At 38.2% G+C, this 22,064-nt stretch overlaps 4 protein-coding genes across 4 annotated transcripts in view; 3 read left to right on the top strand and 1 right to left on the bottom strand.

Annotated features, from left to right (window-relative positions):
- Positions 1-7,271: 7,271 nt before the first annotated feature.
- On the bottom strand, positions 7,272-9,962 carry LOC106330870. The gene is made up of 5 exons (XM_013769271.1): positions 9,024-9,962; positions 8,845-8,973; positions 8,708-8,763; positions 8,056-8,365; positions 7,272-7,856 (listed from the first exon to the last, which is right to left on the bottom strand). Exons 1-5 carry the CDS (start codon positions 9,960-9,962, stop codon positions 7,272-7,274), a joined length of 2,019 nt encoding a protein of 672 aa, XP_013624725.1.
- A 1,794-nt stretch (positions 9,963-11,756) lies between these two features.
- Positions 11,757-16,865, top strand: LOC106332865 (tyrosine--tRNA ligase 2, cytoplasmic-like). Its single transcript, XM_013771361.1, has 21 exons — positions 11,757-11,810; positions 12,125-12,206; positions 12,352-12,505; positions 12,582-12,865; positions 12,949-13,045; positions 13,201-13,306; positions 13,387-13,469; positions 13,557-13,705; positions 13,810-13,915; positions 14,064-14,138; positions 14,274-14,290; positions 14,423-14,497; positions 14,804-14,957; positions 15,083-15,366; positions 15,456-15,552; positions 15,641-15,746; positions 15,831-15,913; positions 15,988-16,130; positions 16,215-16,320; positions 16,475-16,534; positions 16,650-16,865. Exons 2-21 carry the CDS (start codon positions 12,145-12,147, stop codon positions 16,668-16,670), a joined length of 2,262 nt encoding a protein of 753 aa, XP_013626815.1. The 5' UTR covers positions 11,757-11,810; positions 12,125-12,144; the 3' UTR covers positions 16,671-16,865.
- Positions 16,866-17,860: 995 nt separating this feature from the next.
- On the top strand, positions 17,861-19,473 carry LOC106333398 (UPF0725 protein At5g63820-like). Its single transcript, XM_013771850.1, has 6 exons — positions 17,861-18,055; positions 18,158-18,277; positions 18,370-18,574; positions 18,716-18,840; positions 18,936-19,013; positions 19,120-19,473. Exons 1-6 carry the CDS (start codon positions 17,906-17,908, stop codon positions 19,360-19,362), a joined length of 921 nt encoding a protein of 306 aa, XP_013627304.1. The 5' UTR covers positions 17,861-17,905; the 3' UTR covers positions 19,363-19,473.
- Positions 19,474-19,626: 153 nt separating this feature from the next.
- The window catches only part of LOC106330871 (tyrosine--tRNA ligase 2, cytoplasmic-like), a 4,254-nt gene continuing 1,816 nt past the window's right edge, over positions 19,627-22,064 (top strand). Inside the window, exons 1-11 of the mRNA XM_013769273.1 lie at positions 19,627-19,637; positions 19,748-19,840; positions 19,923-20,019; positions 20,175-20,280; positions 20,362-20,426; positions 20,513-20,661; positions 20,775-20,880; positions 20,992-21,065; positions 21,308-21,382; positions 21,523-21,684; positions 21,744-22,043. Of these exons, the coding sequence (XP_013624727.1) occupies positions 19,627-19,637; positions 19,748-19,840; positions 19,923-20,019; positions 20,175-20,280; positions 20,362-20,426; positions 20,513-20,661; positions 20,775-20,880; positions 20,992-21,065; positions 21,308-21,382; positions 21,523-21,684; positions 21,744-22,043 (1,238 nt within the window). The remainder of the gene's footprint in view (positions 19,638-19,747; positions 19,841-19,922; positions 20,020-20,174; positions 20,281-20,361; positions 20,427-20,512; positions 20,662-20,774; positions 20,881-20,991; positions 21,066-21,307; positions 21,383-21,522; positions 21,685-21,743; positions 22,044-22,064) is intronic.

The raw sequence follows: 22,064 nt of genomic DNA on the forward strand, positions 1-22,064 counted from the left end.
GATTGAGTCTAGAGCATATAGGATGCATTCACTTGCATATTGGATGCATTCACTTGCATATGGAGCAGCTGATTGATATTGCCTTGTATAGAACACTTGTTTGCACTGAATTTGAATTTGACACTCTAGTTAAACATATCAGCTTAAGCATCTTTTGAAAGGCTTGCATGCTTTGAACCTTGAAAACTCTTCTTGAAACTTGTTTGTTTGCTTGATATTGGCATTGGTCTTGAAACCAGCTCCAACCTGAACTTAGACTTGAATGAACTTAATCTCTCTTGCATATGGCATTTGCATACTTGATCATGGGTCTCATACACATTTGAGTTATCTTTCCCCATTGTACCACTCTTTGTTAACCCAAATGGCACTTCCTTACCCTTGAACCCTAGCCATTCTTTGAAGCCTACATTGATTTGCATGAGTGAGGCTTCTTTTGATAGTTTTTCATGTGCAAAATCTTGAGAGTATTAGGAGCGACATGGATTTGTTCTCATCTCTTGCTAGCATAGGGTCATCATTTGAGCTAGCTTCTAGGATGATCAGTGGGGTCTTTGTTCCTTAAAGGTTTATATCTTGGGTTTGGGAAGTGATAAAGTTGAGATTGATGAACAAAAGATTGTCATGAGAAAGAAAAGCCCTAGGGACCTAGAATAGAAAGATAAGAAAGCTCTTGATTGTATTGTTTGAGATCTTCCCCCTCTATGAAAAAAAAAGAAAAAAAAGAAAAAGAAAGATTCAATAAGATAGTGGGGAAGGGATAATAAAAAGTGTTAAAGATTAGAAATGTGAAAAGTGAATAAGAGGTCCTTAGTGGTTGAGTCTTAAGAAAAGAATGTTGTTCATTGGGTGAGTGATGTGAGTGTTTTTCATTTTGGGTTATGGGATGAATGAAAAGGGTGTAGAATTTGTAATCACTTAGGAATGAGGTAGAATGATGAGGATGGATCCATGTATGCATGAATTGCTCTTAGTCTTAGATAAATTTTGCATAATGATCAAGCTCCTTGATTCTTGAGTGATTGCCACCTTAAAATGATTGCATTGAACCATCCTGTTCATCCATATTAGACCATTTGATCACTTAGCCAAATGATTGAGATCATGTGCCCATCTGTGAGAATTCACCTTGTGTGTGTGTGAATCAATGTGAGGGTTTGTGGAGAGAGCATGTTGGTTGAAAAGCATTGCATCTTGTGTAGAGACATAAGAGTATTTATAGGCCTAGAGAAGCTAGAGTATAATAAGAGAGTTTGTTCATGCTATTTGCTATGTTTCTTTAGGATGTTAAGTTGAGTGCATTGAGTGTTTCTTTTGGCTAAGCTCCCATCTTTGTATCTCTCCTCCTTGTGTTTTGAAAAGTTTACTTGAGGACAAGTAAAAGACTAGTGTGGGGGAGTTGATATCTTGCATATTTACATGTTTTTAGCCTTCATATCTTGTACATTTTGATCATATAGATTAGGAATTAGGCATCTTTAGAGTCCATATTGCATGCATTGTCCTTATTAGGTGTTGGAGTGTCCTATGGAGTGATTGGAGGTGTTTAGAAGCATTGTGGTTCAAGAAGAGATGGAAAATGAAGTTGGTTCGGTATTGGGCGATCATGACGCGGGTTAAACCAACACGGGTTCACCTACCCGTGTCACCGAATTGAGATAAAGCGACGAAGAACTCCAGCGCGGGGTGAGCGATGCGGGGAGCTGTACCCGCGCGCATGAACCGAAGGCACGACGACGAGCCAACGCGGGGAGTTGCACCCGTGCGCATAAACCGAAGGCGCGGCGACGGGCTGACGCGGGGAAGCTAGCGCGGGTTGTATTCGTCGATTTCTACCCGAGATGAGACTTATCCTTAGTCAATTTTCAACAATTTTTAAGGGCTTTTTAGACTTTTTAATGGAAAACATTAGGTTTTCTAGGGATTGTATAAATACCCTTGTAATCCCAAAGTTGGAAATTATCTTCTTTTCTCTCTAAGAACACATAAACCTCTTTATAGAAAATTTGGATCTTGAATCATTTTCCATCTATATTTTTTGTGTTTGTGTGATTATCTTGCTCTCTAATCATGTTTAACCTTGAATCATCCATGGTTTTGGGGTTATTCATGTCTATTAGTGAGTAGACTAATCTTGGATTCATGGGTTAGGGTGATTAAGGGTGATTAGAGAAGATCTAGGGTGTTTAGTGTTAGATTTATTTGTTTTCATGCTTGTTGAGGGTTCTCAATGTTATTTTAGTCTTGATCATACTAAAATAGATCTCTAGGCATTTCCTGCCCACAAGGTGTATGATGAAATGCCTGAACCAACTCTTCAATGCTTTTAGCTTGCTTTACCTAAGAGATTAGTTGCTAAAGGAGTTAAGATTGCTATTAGATTTGTTCTCCATGTTTGCTTTAGTAACATTCAACCTAAGAGATTAGATGCTTGAGTTGCTTTACCAAAAGAACATTCATCTAGAGATAGAGCTTGTTTAGCTTGGTGCCTAGGCATAAGGAAAGTGTTTGATTAATAGCTTGCCACCCTTAGATTGGATCTACATCACCCAAGATCAAATGCCTAGCCCCATGAGTCCTCTTGCTTAATATTGAGAAAGAAAGATCATTACTTTATTGCATTAGCTTATTAATTCTTAGTTCATACCATCTTTAAAACCGGATTGCAATTAGCTTAAGCATGAACTTGCATTCTTTTTGCTTTAGAATCACCTAGGATTGGTTCGACAATCTTTTATACTATAACATTTGATTAGGAGCCTTGAAAACTCCTAACATCACTTATATAATATTATTTTTAAATAACATCACAATTTTGTTTACTACTTATTTTTAAAAGAAATTTAAAAAAAAACTAAAATATTTTTTTTTTAAAACATTGTTTCATCAAATAGTTACAAAATAGTTTAACGAGGTACATATATTATATTTTATCATTATTAAAGTTCTTTTTTCTTAATATTAAATTTGTTTTTTAATTTTATGTTTTTATGTTTGTGGAACTTAATAGAACCATAATCAAAATATCAAAGCAAATCTGAATTCTCATTTTTAAGATTATTTAAAATAAATTTTAGTTTCCATTCAATAAATCAAAGGCATAAAGTTATTTAGTATTTATAAAATATTTTAATTATTGTAAATATTGATATGTGTTCTTGAGCTTTCAAAAATGTATCAGCTACTTACGCATGTAACTTCTTATTGATCATCGCTTTATTTTCTAATATTTTTTTAAAAAACATCAACATATAATTTGATAAATATTACGAAATACATGCACATTTGACTTAATTATAATAAAATAATAATTATGCTTCATTTTGAATTTGAAAGAATATATATAACTCAATATACTCACAACATGAGTGATTCGACTAATCCAACTTATATCTAAAATCATAGATTTAACTACGATAAGAATAAATAATTTTATAAGAATAGTAATTTATTTTATAAATATAATCATATGACAACTCAAAACATATTCAAATGAAAATAAAACATTAACCAACTGTTACAATTTAGTTTTTTTGAAAAAATTTTATATATGCATGAGATTTCAAAATATTATCATTTCGTTATATTAATTTATGTAATTTGGAATCAGACACTTTAGTTTGCTTATTTTTATTTCATTCTAAGCACAATATATCTTAAGTTATACATAATCTTCATAAAATATATTTACATATCTAAGAAAACAACGACCTAAATGCAAATAAGAAATTTATCAAAATTTTAATATATAAAATAAAAAATATTACAGTTGAATTCATAGATGCAATCCAATTTACCCAAATGATAATTAAGTCGACTGAAAAACAACAAACCCGATTAGGTATAACATATATATAATCATATGTATAATTAAAGTAATATAATATTATTAATATAAATGATGCATATAAATTGTAAATTAATTTAAAATTAAAAGTAAGTAGCAATCAATTATTATAATATATTTACTTTAGAAATATTTATATTCGTGCATGAGCACGGAAAAATTACATAGTTTAACATATTTACCTATTAAGTAATATTTAAACATCAATCATCCAAATACGGAGGGAGCATTGAGAATTAATCATAGTATTACTAAAGAGGAGTTTGTCTTGTAAATTTTGAATAAATAGTAATTGCATATACCTTACACACACACAACCATACATATATACACACAAACTCATGTTCTTAAGAGTTTACGTTGCACATAAATATTTTAGTACATATATATATATTTTTTGATCAAACATACTTTCATTACTTAATTTAAAAGACATAGTTACTCCACTGCATGAGGAGAGCTTACAAACAAAAGTAGAGCTGTTTTGGCTAAGCCATCCGCACATACATTAGCCAAGCGAGGCGTAAAAACAAAAGAGATAGATAGAAGGGAACTACTCAACGCGCGAATGACGTGGAAGGTCCCTTGGAAATAGATAACAGATGAATCCGTAGTGAACAAGGAGATGAGACTACGAGAGTCTGAAAGGCACCTCAAGTTGAGGAAGCCCAAGTGAATTGCCGACGAGATTGCTGACTTCAAAGCTAGTGCTTCAGCCATTAATGCCGAGCTGACAAAGCTCCTTGCATCAGAACCTTGCGCTAAGGTCGATCCCTCCAAGTCTTTGAAGATCCATCCCATGCCACCATACTTCGACTTTGCATCCCAAGCTCCATCGGTGAAACAGAGCAGACTCGAGGGGTTGGTGATATCAGTCGGTTGGGGATGAAAACAGCGTGGAACTTTTGATGGGGAAAGGTTTTGTGCCTGGCTCCATTCTCTTGTGTCTTTAATCGCTTTATTGATAGCCTCCACTTTAGAGTATTTTTTTGTTTTCAAAGAGGAGTTGGTTCCTGCGAGTCCATAGGTTCCATAAGATCCATGGATGTAAGGGTTGATAAATACCTGAAGGGGGAAGGTTGATTATCCTTTTGCTGCCCTCGAGAATTTGATGAATCGTTGCAGTAGCGGCAGCTGGTTTGTGGAGGGCTGGCATAATCAATGCATAAGGGGCATTGGAAGAAGGCATGAATCTCGGTCTCCTTTTCACCGCACTGTTTGCATTCCGTATTGATATTAATGCCCCGTCGTGCCAAAGCGTCACCACTGAGAGCGCCTTGTTCGATAGCCTCCACATAAAGAGTCTGAGCTTGGGAGATGTCTCAATATTCCAAACGCATGATCTCCAATTATAGTGGGACTGCACAAGCTCTGTTCCATGACAAGTGTTTTGCAATTTTGTCAGAGCATAACCAGATTTAGTGGTATACTCACCAGACTTCACCGGCAACCAAACCAAGGCATCATTCATGTTAAAGGTGCTAGGTTGTAGAAGTCTGATCGTATCCTCATACTAAGGTAGATGGGCTCGTATAGCAGTCACATTCCAGTCCCCATTTGTCGGGTGTAGGAGGTCTTGGACTGTGAGGTTTTGCTCATTGAAGTTTGGGGGGCCGATAGGTCTCAAGATTTCACCAGTTGATAGCCAGTTTTCGTTCCAGACATTGATGTCCTTACCAGTCCCCACTGCCCATCCCATGCCCATCTTCAAGACTTCTCTACCCGCTAAGATCCCCCCCCCCAACCATGTGACATTGCGCTAGACGAGGAGCAAGAGAGAAGGTTATTATGGTGGTAATACTTGCCCAAGAGAGTCTGGCCAAGCAGGGAGTCAGGATGTTTCAGAAGTCTCCAAGTAAGCTTTGCCTATACGATTGGCTGAATAAGTATATTATTAAGTATGTAAAACATATTTATACAAAGCTACAATGTAGGGCTACTGAGACTTATAAGTATTTACAAAGAGATCCTTTTGGTATCATCTATTTACTTAACATGTCCCCTCAAGATGGTGGTGCTGTAGTAACACCAATCTTGGACCTTGATAACTGAAAAGGTGCTCGAGCAAGTGGTTTGGTGAGGCCATTTGCTAATTGATCTTTCGTCGAGACATGAGTAACCCGAAGGAATCCATTCTGTATCTGGCCGCGTACGAAGTGGTAATCAATAGCTATATGTTTCATTCGAGTATGAAACACTGGATTGGCGCAAAGATAAGTAGCTCCAATGTTGTCGCAGTACACAGTTGGAACTGTGGGAATCGGGACGCCAAGTTCGAGCAGGAGAGAAGCGATCCATCTGATTTCTGATGCAATGTTAGCGACTGCCCTGTACTCAGATCCTGTTGAAGATCGCACAACCCCTTTTTGCTTCTTCGTAGTCCAGGAGATAGGCTGAGAGCCAAGGAAGATGATGTAGGCATTTGTTGACACATAATCATCAGAGTATCCAGTCCAGTCTGCATCAGAAAAGGCGTGGAGAGTTGGGAGTTTCTGTTTCTGTAGGTAGATACCATGATTCAGAGTTCCAGAGAGGTAGCGTAGAACTCGTCTTACAGCCTGCCAATGATTTGTGGTCGGGCAATGCATGAATTGGGACAATTTATTAACAGCATAAGAGACATCCGGACGAGTCAGTGCTAGATATTGGAGACTTCCGACGATCCTGCGATATTCTTGCGGGTCTGAGAGTGGTGAACCCGATTGAAGCGTGAGCTTGGGATAAGTCGCAAGTGGAGTGGACACCAATTTCGTATTCAGCATGTTTGCCTTCACAAGAAGATCAACAATATATTTCCTTTGCTTCAAGTGGAGTCCGTGAGATTTTCGGTGTCTCTATGCCAAGAAAGTAGCTAAGGTTCCCCATGTCTTTAATAGAGAATCGATTGGAGAGAGATGTGATGACGGCTTGGAAAAGTGTCTGATCACTCCCAGTAACTAGTATATCGTCGACATACACCAGAACATAGACAAACTTCGAGTGGTTCTTGTAGATAAACAAAGAGGTATCAGCCAAGGAGTTGGTGAAGCCAGACTGTAGTAGATAGGTTTTGAGTTCAGAATACCAAGCGCGAGGAGCTTGTTTTAAGCCATAAAGGGCTTTGCGAAGTCGACAAACATGACCGGGTCTATCCATATCCGTGAACCATGGTGGCTGTGACATAAAGACCTCCTTCTTTAGATGACCCTACAGAAAGGCAATATTGACTTCTATTTGTCTAACAGGCCAGTCGTTGTTGACAGCCAAGCCCAGAACAATTCTGATGGTTGTCGACTTAATTATCGGGCTAAAAGTGTCCTCATAATCAACTCCTTGTTGCTGATGATATCATTTGGCGACGATACGAGCTTTATATCGCTCAATACTACCATCTGAGTTATACTTAATTGTAAACACCCAACGGCAACCCACAATATTCATCTTTTCAGACGCAGCAACCAAATCCCAAGTCAAGTTCTCTGTAGTTTGAGTTAAATTCTCTTGACATTGCATCACGCCAGTGCTTGTGTTTCATAGCCTGCTGCCACGTCGAAGGAATCCAGTGTGGACCAGCTTGGAGATTGGCAGTAAGGTTGTATCGAACAACTGGTTTGATGATGTTGTTCTTTAAGCATGTAGTCATAGAATGTCGAGGTTCAATTGATTGTGGCTGAGCGGCAGTCGGCTCTGGAAGTGGTTCTAGAGAGGGAGGCAGTGCAGTGACATGTGCAGTTTCAGACTGAGAAGATGTCGCTGGTGTTGGTGTTGCAACTGCAGTTGGCGAAGGCACTACGGGTGTTGAATCGCAGCTCGTGGGTTCGGTGTTCACAGTCGCTGGAGGAGATTGTACGAGTGGCAGTGTGAAGGGTAGAACAGTTATAGGTGGGGAATCAGAGGGGACATGATGATCAGAATTGCTACTGGTACTTGGCTTAGTCAGGGTAGGGAATGGTTTCTCTGATTCATTGAATCGTACATGACGAGAGATGTATATACGACCAGAAAGGGGTTCAAGGCACTGATAAGCACTCTGAGACAAAGAGTATCCAACAAATATACATGGGAGAGATCGGTCTTGGAGTTTGTTTGGCGCATAAGGACGAAGCCAAGGGTAACAGAGACAACCAAATGTACGAAGCTTCTGGTAGTTTGGTGGTGAGTGAAAAAGTTTTTTGAAAAGGTGAGATATTAGAGAGGATGAGCGTGGGGAGACGATTGATTAGAAAGACATATGTGGCAAAGGCAAAAGGCCAGTATGTGAGAGGCATATGAGCGGCTGAGAGAAGAGAGAGACCAGTTTCAACAACGTGGCGGTGTTTACGCTCGGAGAGGCCATGGTGTTGTGGGGTGTGAGGTGGTGTGGTTAGGTGAGAGATACCGTGGGTTGCAAGAAACTGGTGCAGAGCAATGAACTCTCCGCCATTATCAGAGTAAAGATTGCAGATTTTTGTGTTGAACTTTGTTTCTGCAATGGGTTTGAAGGTTTCGAAAATGGCTTTGACGTCTGACTTTTTAGTGAGAGGGAATAACCAAGTGTACCTAGTGAAGTGGTCAACTAGGACAAGATAATATCGAAAGTTTTGAGTTGACAAAATAGGAGACTGCCAGACGTCTGTAAAAATGTATTCAAGAGGGTGAGAAGAGACAATTGTACTTTGATGAAAAGGAAGTTGTTGAGTTTTATTAAGCAAACAATCATTGCAAGGAGAAACAGAAGAAGAGTTTTTGAAACATGGTAATGAAAATTGAGAAACAACAGCTTTTAAAATAGAAGAGGATGGGTGGCCAATTCTCTGGTGCCATTGAGCTAAACTGGTTTTGGTATCTAGGTAAGAAGCATGGGACGCTAAAGGCTGGGAAAGGGACACTGGCCACTCATACAAATCATTCTTTGTGCGACCTTGAAGCAACCGGACCCTCGTGCTGAGATCCTTCACCTGAAAAGATGCAGGAAAGAATTCCACAGTAACTTGATTAGCATTGCAAAGACGGTAAACTGAAATCAAGTTTTTGTTTACACTTGGAACACATAGAATATCTTTAAGCTTAAGTGATATGGAAGCTGCAGGAAGAGAAGCAGAACCAATATGTGTGATTTTCAAACCTGGACTGTCTGCAATGACGACTTCATCACCACCAGTATACGGCTGATGTAAAGCAAGATTGTTCAAATCGGAGGTTAGATGGTGCGCCGCACCACTGTCCAAGAGCCAGGCGTTTGGATTGTAAAGTGTGGCTTGTGCTGCGTTTGCTCAAGGCTGCCAGGAGGGATTGTTCTGCGAAGGCATTTGAGTGTAGTTGGAGGAGCCACCACCAGGAAGTTGAGGACACCGGTGTACTGTGTCCGAAGACACTGCAAATTTGACACTTCCCATGATAACCACGTGAGCTGTTCTGCTGTAGTGAGGAGACCAATTGTTGTTGTTGCCAGGTTTGGTTCCCGGTAGCCTCCACGGCGCGAGTTGTTGTTGTTGTGGTTGCCACGGTTTTGATTGAAAGAGCCTCTGTGATTAGTGAAGTTGGCTGTAACAGGGGCTGGTGTCACTGGAGTAGTGATGGTCTGAAGTTTTGCTTCTTGATTAAGAAGTTTTTCATGAATCTCAGGCAACGAAGGAGGAGTTTCACGGCCATCAATCTGGTCAGCAATGGTCTTGTATTCTTCAGGAAGACCATCCAGTACAAACTCAATTTGATCCTCATGATCAAGTGCCTTTCCAAGCAAGGCAAGTTCATCAAATCGTGTTGTAAGTCCTTGAAAGTACTCATTGATAGACTTACTGCCTTTCTTCCAGTTTTGAATCTGTTGACGAATCTGCTTGACATGAGCTCTACTTGGTTTCGCATAAGTCATGGTGAGGGTTTGCCAGATCTCTGATGCAGTTGACGCAGTGGACATGATGGGTTGAATCGTGGGTGTGATTGCACCGAGTAAGGAACTGTAAATCAGGCGATCCTGTCTTTTCCAGAGAGTGTAAGCCGGGTTGGTTGTGATATCGTCATCAGATGTAATCGTTGCGGAGGGCACGGCGATGGAGCCTACAATGTAGCCGGCCAAGTCGTAACCATCAAGCAGAGCATGAACCTGTCTGCTCCACATCAGAAAGTTGGAACCGGTGAGTTTGGTTACGTTTGTCATATTGACATTGAGAATCGATTAAGTGGCTGATACAGCGATTGTTTCAGTGGTTGTGGCCGGTGAGTTTGTGGTTTCAGACATGATCAGAGAAAATTTTGAAAAGAAAAAAGGCGGCGCTTGATTAGGTCTATCAAGGCTCTGATACCATATACGATTGGCTGAATAAGTATATTATTAAGCATGTAAAACGTATTTATACAAAGCTACAATGTAGGGCTACTGAGACTTATAAGTATTTACAAAGAGATCCTTTTGGTATCATCTATTTACTGAACATCGCCAGCAGAGCGCCATTGAAGCGTCATTTTAGTACATATATATGTGTATGTTTTATGTGTGTTAAATATACATTACGATGATGCATGTGGGAAGCAGATTGGAAACAATAAGAAAAGCAAAAGCATTAGCATAGGGAAACTAACAAATTTTGTAGAACTTTCTCTAATTAAGTTACTGCAAAAAAAAAAATGGTATACATATATCTAAAAAAAATTGTCAGCTGATTAATATATTTCTAAATTTTGTTATATTTTCTTGCTTGTCTTCTCAAGATCGCTCCTTTTCTTGTAATATTTGATTTTCCAAAGTTTGATTGGCAGTTGATTCTCGATTCTTTGCATCACAATCAAATACTAAAGTAAACATATTCAGTTATTATACCCAAAAATGTTTTGCTTACATCCAAGAACTACAAAGACAAAGAAAGGAATGATGTTGTGCATCTAGTTTTGGATGATTGTAAGATAAAACAAAGAATGGTTTAAGAAAAATAGTATATGAAGGAAGGAAACTTTTTATATACTTTCAAACAACCGCAAGAAAAAAAATTAAAGCAAACTAACAAAATTCGTGGAATGGTGTCAAGAGAATTCGGGTTCAATAGTTCAATCAAAGTTTCGGTTAATATGTTTGCAACTTCAGAAGTCTTAGGAAAATGAAAACCAATGTAAAATCAAATATATTATGAACAAGGTTGTACTGTTCTAGAGTCTATCTTCAGTAAGGTCATTCGCTTCTTTTTGAGTTTAGACCTCATGAAATCTTGTAATGATCCACTTGTTCCTTCCTCAGGTGCTACTAGTGCTTGGTATTGCCTGCAATCACTGGTATATATCACTTCTGCGACAAAGTTTTCTGATGCAAGCCAAGATCATCAAGTAGCTTACAAGCTAAACGTATAATTAAGGAGAGGAGAGCAAAAAGTTAAGAAAGAAACATTGTATATCAATGTATTATGTTGGTGACAGTGACGGCATCAAGGCCCATATCGATGAGAGTTTGTTAATCGTCATTTGGTTGGTCTAGTGTTTGAAGGATCTCCATGTCTTTCATATCTGGTTTTTTTAGACAGGAAACAATGACAAGTAAACACTTTCTTGACCAATTTACTTAGTATTCAGCAAAACGGACCAACCAAGATGTAGCCAAACCTTCTTCAAACTTGAAGAGTGGTGCCAAGACTGCACATGAGATGCTGAAGTTGAGATGCGGTATAACCGTCCCTGCTCCGTGTAGGTACAAAACAAAAGAAGTTACATATATGAAACATGGGGAGACTACTTTAGAGACAAGTCCATCATACAGATGGCAACGCGCAGCTCTTCCGTTTCTAACCGTATTTGAGAATTATTTTCTAACTGAACCATGACTATGCAAAAAAAAATGTTCGGTCCGATTAAACCGTGACTAAACAAAAAATGTCAAAAACCACAAAGAAAAAAACTAGTAAACCGGGTTTTCGGTTTGTTTTTATTCTTTCAAATCCGTAACGAAGGGTTATTTTCTCTGTTTCTTATTTCAGAGCTGAACACAAAAACCTAGGATAATCAAACGCAGAGGGGTTCATAGGTATAGCTCTTTTGTCTTTCTTGCCATACAATCAACTTCTCTCTTTTATTTTATTTTCTCAGAATTCGTTTCTCTGTTATTATTAGATAACGCTACGAACTTTGCGTAGATGATGTTCCGTTGGTGGCGATAGAGCTTGTAAACAATATATATATATATATTGAGATAATAGAGATAAGATCGCATTGGATAGATTAGTGAATAAGCTGTTACTTCTCTCTCTCTCTGACTCCTCTCTGCATAGAGTTCAAAAGAGTGTGTGTGTTTGAGGCTAAAGCAATATTTGACTCAATTTTTTGTGATCTGATTTTCAGAAACAGCTTCATCGTCAGAGATGGCGGCTCCTTCAGATAATGCACCACCAACTCAGGCTTCTTCCTTGGCCTCCAAGTTACAGTAAGTTTACTTTCCTTTTTTTTTCCTATGATCTTTCACAGGATCCAGTGTGTTCAGATTAAGCCACATTCTTTAGTTTAAACCACAAGAATCTAACAGTTGTTATTAGCACTTAGCTTATCGGATTAGCGCTCTATTGATTCAGGATAAGCGAGGAGGTCGAAAGAAGATACAATATGATTAAAAGCGTCGGCGAGCAATGCATAAACGATGATGAGCTGAGAGACCTTCTGGCTAAGAAGGCTGCTCCGGTCTGCTATGACGGTTTTGAACCATCAGGAAGGATGCATATCGCTCAGGTGAGTTATAACTAGTTCATATTGTTTTGCTTCTGCTAGCGCGTTTAAATCTAAGAGTATTTATATCCTTCGGCAGGGACTGATGAAGATCATGAACGTGAACAAACTGACATCTGCTGGCTGCCGAGTCAAAATTTGGATCGCTGATTGGTTTGGGTTTATGAACAACAAGTTGGGAGGAGATTTGAAGAAAATAAGGATTGTTGGAGAATATTACAAGGAGATATTTCAAGCTGCTGGGATGAACGGTGGGAATGTGGAGTTTCTATGGTCTTCCGATGAGATTAACGCTAGGGGAGATGAGTACTGGCCTCTTGTGATGGACATTGCCTGCAGAAACAGTCTCGCCAAAATAAAACGGTATACACACACACGTTTTCGTTTTATCTGAATTGGCGATGAATGATGATGGACCTTCATGTGTTTGTTTCTGTTCCTATCAGGTGTATGCCTATTATGGGTCATAGTGAGACAGATGAGCTCAGTGCAGCTCACGTTCTGTATGTATGTATGCAATGTGCCGACCCTTTGTTCCTAGAGGTACTTTCTATATATATTTTGTACAAGGCTCTAGCATTTAACTGTCTTCGGATCCTTGGCAACCAGTTTTTAGTGGCGCTCTGATCTATGAATATCATGTGCATCGAACTTTTGACTTTTGTTGTTGAAACGTGTTTTTAATTAACCTTATGCAGGCAGATATTTGCCAGCTTGGGATGGATCAGCAAACAGTGAATTTGCTAGCAAGAGACTACTGTGATGAGACTGAGAGGGGGAACAAACCTGTCATCCTGTCTCACCGTAAATTTCTCATATCTGTTCTGTTCTCATGTGTATTTTTTCAAATGTTTCTTATCATCTCAATTATTGATGTATTTCAGATATGCTTCCTGGTCTTCTACAAGGGCAGACAAAGATGTCTACGAGTGATCCTTCATCTGTCATCTTCATGGAAGATGACGAGGTAAAGTAGCTAGTTCGACACTAAGTTTAAAAATTCAGAGAGGAGTTTATAGTTATTGAATGGTGTTTTAATGACCGTAACTTCTAGGCTGAAGTTAATAGGAAGATAAGAAAGAAAGCTTTCTGCCTTCCGAAGATTGTGGAAGGTAACCCATGCTTGGAATACGTCAAATACATCATTCTACCATGGTTCAGTGAGTTCACAGTTGAAAGAGATGAAAAGTTCGGCGGTAACAAGTGAGTTTTTACTATTTTTCTAGACCTTTTGAGTTTATTGTTCTGTTCCCTTTGGTCAGTTTATCTACAAGTAAGTTGCTAAATGAAATTTTATAAAATGTCAGGACCTTCAGTAACTTTGAAGACATTGCCGCTGACTATGAGAGAGACCAGTTGCACCCTACGGATCTGAAGAAGGCTCTGTCGAAAGCATTGAATAAGATACTGCAAGTGAGTATTTCCTTCCGTAACAACAACACGGTTATATAGTATCAAACATTTCTTTTGTATGAATCATCGTGGAACATAGAAAGAGACCTCCTTATATGTATTTTTTTTCTTGGACAACTTTAATCTGTGTGTTTTACGCATATTGCAGCCTATCCGTGATCATTTCAAAACTAACAATCGTGCCAAGAATCTGCTAAAAGAGGTCAATAATCTGCTCAAACAGGTAAGAAATCTATTATTTCCAGTTTGAAGTCATGTTTCATGTCTCACCAATTACTTATGGCACGCTATTTCTTGGACAGTCATACGCAGCTTCTGAATTTCTCTCTTCTTTTTGGTTTGTCATGTCTTATTGTAGGATCATAAAAGCAACAGGTAAAATGAAAATACAAGAGCAAGAAGCTTTACTTAAAAATGTCAATATGTCAGAAACCTCTCTCTTACCTGTAACACTTTTTAACCCAAAAAAAATGGTGTAATCCCTGGATTTTTGTCTTGCTCTGCCAGAGTTGTTCCAACGGCTCTATCCAAGGAGATGGAGGCTCTTTCCGTCAACGCACCTTCCTCAGCTTCCGGATTACAGTGAGTAATCTTGTAGTGCTTTCTTCTATTCAGTCTCTCATTGTTTATAGCTTAGCATCCGAGAAAATGACCAACTTAGGAATGTTATATGTCTGTTTTCTCATTTAACTATTTTTCTTCTGTGGCTCTGATTTTGGAGATACACGTTATTGCTCTAGTTAACAATTTCCTCTGGTGATTTAAGATAGACAAGCATAAATTTTAGTTCAACTTATCCACTTTTTGCGAGTATTAAATAGGTTTGTGAGTTGTGAATATTGTATTTTGGGATCTTTTTTTAGCTGATTAGCATTACTATTTATTCAGGATGAGCGAAGAGGTAGAGAAAAAATACAATATTGTAAGGAGTATTGGCGAGGAATGCATACAAGAGGATGAGCTAAAGAATTTGTTAGCCAAGAAGCCTACTCCAATCTGCTACGATGGTTTTGAACCATCGGGAAGGATGCACATCGCCCAGGTAGGATGATCATTCTGTTTATGCTTTAGAGATTCTGAGTGGCCAATCATGACTGATGAAAAAAGATTGTTCATTAGGACAAACGATGTCTACTTCTATAAGAACGTTGTTGTAACTTGTTTCAGGGAGTGATGAAGGTCACAAATGTGAACAAACTGACGTCAGCTGATTGCAAAGTGAAAATCTGGATCGCAGATTGGTTTGCTCAGCTGAACAACAAGTTGGGAGGTGACTTGGAGAAAATCAAAGTTGTTGGTGAATACTTCAAGGAGATTTGGGAAGCTGGTGGGATGAATCCTGAGAAAGTAGAGTTTCTTTGGGCTTCAGATGAAATCAGTACAAGGGGCAATACGTATTGGCCTCTTGTGATGGATATTGCACGTAGAAACAACCTACGTCGAATCTTGAGGTAATCAATCAATTCACCCCCTCTGGTTCATGTAGTTATGCAGTGACTATGGTACTCTGAAAGAAACATGCTTCCTTTTTTCCTTATAGGTGTGGGCAGATCATGGGACGTAGTGAGACAGAGGTCCTAAGTGCAGCGCAAATCCTCTACCCTTGTATGCAGTGTGCGGATATTTTCTTACTTGAGGTATAACTTCGTTTTTTTCTTTCTTATAATGCATTTTTGGTTCATATCACGCTTCTATTGATACCTTGTTGTTGTTTGACATGTGTAGGCTGATATCTGCCAGCTAGGGATGGATCAGAGGAAAGTAAACATGCTTGCAAGAGAGTACTGTGATGACATTAAGAGAAAAAATAAACCCATCATCTTGTCTCACCGTATGTTTCTTTGCATATTCTGTTTCTTCCTTCACCACCGTGTTTCTCATCTCATGTTCTAACTGTTGTTTATTGCTTTTGCAGATATGCTTCCTGGTCTTCGACAAGGACAAGAAAAGATGTCCAAAAGTGATCCATCATCTGCCATATTTATGGAAGATGAGGAGGTGAACTGAACTTACAAAAAAAAACAGAGAAGATTTTTTTTTTTTGAAGGTATCTGACTTGTGTCTTCTTCTAGGATGCTGTTAACAAGAAGATCAGCGAAGCTCATTGCCCAGAGAGAACTGTTGCAGGAAATCCGTGTCTTGAATACGTCAAGTACTTAGTTCTACCACGATTCAATGAGTTCGTGGTTGAAAATGAAAAGAATGGCGGTAACAAGTGAGTTGATGGAAATAAATCTTGGTTGCATTACATAGGATTTTATCTCAGACTGATCTTTGAAAATTTTCCAAACTGTGTCAGGACCTTCACAAGCTTTGAAGATATTGCTGCTGACTACGAGAGCGGCGAGTTGAGTCGTGAAGATCTGAAGAAAGCTTTGATAAAGGCATTGAATATAATGCTGCAAGTAAGTACTTCCCTCTGTGAATGATGATGATATGATATTTCTCAACAAACATGAGCAAGAGCAACATTCAATCTTTCTTCTGATGTTTTGAGTCATTAGTTTTTATTACGTATGTGAATGATATGCTTCTTATCAATACCTGTATATATCTCAGCCTGTTCGCCATCATTTCAAAACCAACGAGCGCGCCAAAAATCTACTGAAACAGGTCAAGGTAATAAATTGTTTTCCCCTTTGTGTTTATGGTTTTACTAACCACATTGCTTGTATATTGACATGAGTCCTGTTTGACTCTTTTGGTTTGTCGTTTTTTACCTTGTTTTATTTAGCTTTTTGGAGTCACCAGATGAAGCCGCAAACGCAAAGAAGGAAAAACTTGTGTTCATCGTTGGAGCCTTAAGGATTTGAGCTACTTGCAATTCTATTGAGTTATCTTTTGCTTTTAGAAGAGCTAAACTTCAGAGATTAGTGCTTAAGAAACCAAGTGTTCATATATACTGTTTCAGCAGACAAGAATTTTAATTACAATGATAAGTGAAAATGGACTGGAGATTCTTGTTTCCAACATTAGTGAGGTTGAGGTTGTCTATCGTTGAGAAATATTACATAGACGATCCGACAACCAAAAATACTACCAGCCTTATAAGGATCTACGCCTAACTGCATTTGGATCTACCATCAGATAAACCCACATTCTGCTGTTATAAATGCAAAGTACAAAATAAAATCAGTTAAGTGAATTTTTTTTTTAATATATTGAATGTTTAAGTGAAAGCTATATTTTTGAATACATCTTTTAAAATATAATTTTGACTTCTTCTTTCAAAAAAAAAAATCATTATTTTTGATAATTTAATATTAATTTAAAATAAATTATCTAATATAATACAAAATCTAATATTATTAACAAAAAATTCGAATTTAATTATATAATAAATTATATATAAAAATTCTTTAAAGGTATTAAATATATTGACCACTCTAACTTTTAACGTGTGAGTTTAAAGACAAAAAACTAAATTTTTCATTTTTCAAGTTTTTTGTATTCAAAAATATAGCTTTCACTTAACTGATTTTTTTTTAATATAGTGAATGATTAATAGATTTGAAGATAACATTTTAAAAATAAAATACACTATTGTTTTCAAATTTTGAATACAAAAAATGTGAAAAATGAAAAATTTAAATGTAAATATCCGAAAACCCGACCTAGAATAACCGAACCTGGACTAAAAATACTCGAACCCAACCCGAAGTATAAAAATACCCGAATGGATTCTGTACTCCTATACCGTAATACCCAAAAATCGGATATTTTCCTATCCGAACCCGAACAAATATATGAACGCCCACCTCCTAGGCACGTCGCATCAAACCCGTATGAAGAATCATTGGGTATTTTATTTGATGAAAAGGCCCAATAGACATGACTAGATAATGGTGACCAATGCCCAATTTTAAGTAAAAATTCGACCCAGCTTAGCCCAACTGATATATAAGAGATAAAGATACCGTTATCGGTTGTCTCGTACTGCACACGATTTTTTTGAGAGATTTCAAAGGGCTTGTGTAGGTTTGGAAAGGTATGGCTAACAAAGAATCAAGTGAGCTGGGGAATTTACCAACATCCCCAATGGCTAAGCGCGCCCGAACGTGTGAAACTACAGGAGAACGGCTACGGGGACCGGTACGGGTACCCCGCTCGATCGGCTTGACAAATCGTGGTCTGGCCTATGTAAGTACTATTCCTTATGATATGGTTTTGAATTCATGGTCGTTTTACTTTTGGATGATCTGTACGAGTCTCACAGAATAAATTTAATTTTTTTTTTGTTAGGGTTTTGATCTGTATTACAATGACGATCCGCCTACATTATTAGTTCCGTGTACTTGGAGTAAAAACTATGGTATCGGTCTCTATGGTAGGATTGGACTCCAATGCTACAATCTTCAGAAGGTAAAACTAACTAACTAACTGATATCATTAATCATCACTTATTCTCTTTTTGTCTGAATTTTTCGGTTTTGTTTGTTTTCCCGTTTTGACAGGGAACAAACTTAAAGTTTAAACGCTTGGAGAAACATAGTACCAAGGACACTTCGTTCTTCAGCCTCTACATAACTTTGGAGGCAACCGATCCGGCCACTGGCTCTGTCTGCTCTTTTCAGACTCAGTTTGGCGATGCAGGACGCCGCATTTCGTTGGGGGCTAGGATTACCTGGTTGACCTTAGCGTCCACAATCAAACAAATATGTAAGATTTCTTCTTATTCAATCAGGACTCTTAACTGTTTTCAAAGGTGACCTTGGCCCTGCGCTTTTCAAACACACAAGTTTATGGATAGCTCTTTTTAAAAAAAGTGTATTTAGAGGACTAACTGTTTTCTGACATCAGATAACCAGCCTATTGATGATGTATGGGACGAGGACACACCTGGAATAAATGAGTTCTACAAAGTTCCAATGCCCAAATGGTTTTCTGATGAAGCCAGGGAACGTGACAGTAAAAAGTATTACGTGGTAATAACATCAGATGATCTATTCATGGAGTTTTTTTTTTACTTGTATATGTTTCAGTTAGTAACCTAGGTTGGTATCATTCATTTCCTTCGCAGGTGCCAGAATCAGAGCTGCATGACAATGACTGGCTTCAACTTCTCATGGAAGTCGCCTTCTTCTCCAAAGCAGATCGTGTATGTACTTTTCTTTCTTTTTTTTTGCAATTTTCTTGTCCTCTCTCTCCCAAAGCAACAAAACTTGAAACTTGTTATCTTCCCCCTCTTATGATTGTAATTGCAGTGTTTGGATGCTTACCTACCCTTGGAGCTCAAGAACGTTGTTGTGGAAACTTTTGAAGATTACACAACAGAGCCTAGTGAGAAGCTCAAAGCTGATAACGCAATCTTCTACATTAGTTACAAGTGTTGCTCTGATCCTTCAACGCCTTTGGCTGGTGATCACCGTGCCATAGTAAGGAAAACCATGGATGGCAAACCAGGCCACATGTGTCTTGAGGTTGCTCTTACCAAAGAACAAGAATGAAGAAGAGTAATCTGCCTTGTTATGTTCTATCATCAGTTTTGTGTTTTGTTTCATGCTGGTGTTTTTATGTATTCAACACTCTTTTGAACTATTTACTTTTGGAATATCTATATTTATTTAACCTCCAACTGAGTTATTCATGTTTGCCTAGATCAAAAAAATCCAGAAGCTTTTGTTTTAAGAAAAAAAGATTATTGATCGAAACATTTTTAATTTTGAAAATCTATGGTAGGAGTCAAATCTTAGTTAGCTGTCTCATACCATATGTGTTTTGGGTCAGCTTGATAGTATAAACCCTTTTTTCTTGCCTTTCAACTTCTTTCATGTGAAAGCTATTGACATTCCAACGTAGTTAATAAGCAGGAAGACACAGAAGTATATCTAGATTCACACAATACTTCATTAACGCTAGGGGAGATGAGTACTGGCCTCTTGTGATGGACATTGCCTGCAGAAACAGTCTCGCCAAAATAAAACGGTATACACACGTTTTCATTAACGCTGTTATTATCTGAATTGGTGATGATGGAACTTCATGAGTTTGTTTCTGTTCCTATCAGGTGTATGCCTATTATGGGTCATAGTGAGACAGATGAGCTCAGTGCAGCTCACGTTCTGTATGTATGTATGCAATGTGCCGACCCTTTGTTCCTAGAGGTACTTTCTATATATATTTTGTACAAGGCTCTAGCATTTAACTGTCTTTGGATCCTTGGCAACCAGTTTTTAGTGGCGCTCTGATCTATGCATATCATGTGCATCGAACTTTTGACTTTTGTTGTTGAAACGTGTTTTTAATTAACCTTATGCAGGCAGATATTTGCCAGCTTGGGATGGATCAGCAAACAGTGAATCTGCTAGCACGAGACTACTGTGATGAGACTGAGAGGGGGAACAAACCTGTCATCTTGTCTCACCGTAAAATTTCTCCTATCTGTTCTGTTCTCATGTGTTATCTTTTCAAGTGTTCTTACCATCTCTAGTTGTGATGTATTGCAGATATGCTTCCGACAAAGATGTCTAAGAATGATCCTTCATCTGCCATCTTCATGGACGATGATGAGGTAAAGTAGCTAGTTCGACACTAAGTTTTAAAAATTAGAGAGGAATTTATAGCTATTGAATGGTGTTTAATGACCGTCACTTCTAGGGTGAAGTTAATAGGAAGATAAAAAAGAAAGCTTACTGCCCTCCGAAGATTGTGGAAGGTAACCCATGCCTGGAATACGTCAAATACATCATTCTACCATGGTTCAATGAGTTCACTGTCGAACGAGATGAAAAACACGGTGGTAACAAGTGAGTTTTTACTATTTTTGCTAGACCTTTTGAGTTTCTTTGTTCTGTTTATGTCTCTTTTTGTCGGTTTGTCTAGCAGTACGTTGCAAAAATGAAATTATGTAATATGTCAGGACCTTCGATAACTTTGAAAACATTGCTGCTGACTATGAGAGCGACAAGTTGCACCCTATGGATCTGAAGAACGCTCTGTCGAAAGCATTGAATAATATACTGCAAGTGAGTATTTCTTTCTATAACAACAATACCGTTATAGTATTAGCAAACGTTTCTTTTGTATAGTTTTTTTTTTTTGGGACAACTTTAATCTGTGTTTTACGCATATTGCAGCCTGTCCATGATCATTTCAAAACTAACAATCGTGCCAAGAATCTGCTCAAACAGGTAAGAAATCTATCTTTTCAGTTCGAACTCATGTAGTCATGTTTCATGTCTCACCATGGCACTATTGCTTGGACATTCATACGCAGCTTATAAATTTTCTCTCTTCTTTTTGGTTTGTCACGTCTTTTTGTAGGATCAGAAAACCAACAGGTAAAAAGAAGCTTTTACTCAAACGTCAATATGTCAGAAACCTCTCTTACCTATAACAATTTTCAAAACCAAAAATTGGTGTAATCCCTTGATTTTTGTCTTGCTCTGTCAGAGTTGTTGCAACGGAGCTATACAAGGAGATGGAGGCTCTTTCCGTCAACGCACCTTCCTCAGCTGCCGGTTTACAGTGAGTAAAGTAATCTTGTAGTGGATCTTGTAGTAATCTTTTAGTTCAACTTCTCCAAATTTTGTTATCCAATAGGTTTGTGAGTTAGGATATTGTATTTTGGATCTTTTTTTAGCTGATTAGCATTACTATTAATTCAGGATGAGCGAAGAGGCAGAGAGAAAATACAATATTGCGAGGAGTATTGGCGAGGAATGCATACAAGAGGATGAGCTAAAGAATATGTTAGCCAAGAAGCCTACTCCAATCTGCTACGATGGTTTTGAACCATCAGGAAGGATGCACATCGCCCAGGTAAGATTGTTCATTAGGACAAAACGAGTGTGTATTTTTATAAGAACGTTGTTGTAACTTGTTTCAGTTTTTTGGTGTTAATAGGGAGTATGAAGGTCACAAATGTGAACAAGCTGACGTCATCTGGTTGCCAAGTGAAAATTTGGATTGCAGATTGGTTTGCTCAGTTGAACAACAAGTTGGGAGGTGACTTGGAGAAAATCAAAGTTATTGGTGAATACTTCAAGGAGATTTGGCAAGCTGGTGGGATGAACCCCGAAAAAGTAGAGTTTCTTTGGGCTTCAGAAGAAATCAGTAGTAGGGGAAATAAGTACTGGCCGCTTGTGATGGATATTGCTCGCAGAAACAACGTACGTCGAATCTTGAGGCAATCGATTCCCCCCCCCCC

The sequence above is a fragment of the Brassica oleracea genome, chromosome C3 (assembly GCF_000695525.1).
Source record: "Brassica oleracea var. oleracea cultivar TO1000 chromosome C3, BOL, whole genome shotgun sequence".
NCBI lineage: Eukaryota > Viridiplantae > Streptophyta > Magnoliopsida > Brassicales > Brassicaceae > Brassica > Brassica oleracea.

What these genes read in the sequence shown, in the direction of transcription:
- LOC106333398 (XM_013771850.1), top strand. Translation starts at nt 17,906, where the DNA reads ATGGCTAACAAAGAATCAAGTGAGCTGGGGAATTTACCAACATCCCCA. An exon ending in CAAATCGTGGTCTGGCCTAT is followed by an intron (nt 18,056 to 18,157) that starts GTAAGTACTATT and finishes TTTTTTTGTTAG; the next exon opens with GGTTTTGATCTGTATTACAA. An exon ending in TCTTCTCCAAAGCAGATCGT is followed by an intron (nt 19,014 to 19,119) that starts GTATGTACTTTT and finishes TTGTAATTGCAG; the next exon opens with TGTTTGGATGCTTACCTACC.
- LOC106330870 (XM_013769271.1), bottom strand. Translation starts at nt 9,962, where the DNA reads ATGACAAACGTAACCAAACTCACCGGTTCCAACTTTCTGATGTGGAGC. An exon ending in GGTCGCACAAAGAATGATTT is followed by an intron (nt 8,366 to 8,707) that starts GTATGAGTGGCC and finishes CCACTTCACTAG; the next exon opens with GTACACTTGGTTATTCCCTC. An exon ending in CTTTTGCCTTTGCCACATAT is followed by an intron (nt 7,857 to 8,055) that starts GTCTTTCTAATC and finishes TCTTTGTCTCAG; the next exon opens with AGTGCTTATCAGTGCCTTGA.
- LOC106332865 (XM_013771361.1), top strand. Translation starts at nt 12,145, where the DNA reads ATGGCGGCTCCTTCAGATAATGCACCACCAACTCAGGCTTCTTCCTTG. An exon ending in AGTCTCGCCAAAATAAAACG is followed by an intron (nt 12,866 to 12,948) that starts GTATACACACAC and finishes TGTTCCTATCAG; the next exon opens with GTGTATGCCTATTATGGGTC. An exon ending in CGGATATTTTCTTACTTGAG is followed by an intron (nt 15,553 to 15,640) that starts GTATAACTTCGT and finishes TGACATGTGTAG; the next exon opens with GCTGATATCTGCCAGCTAGG.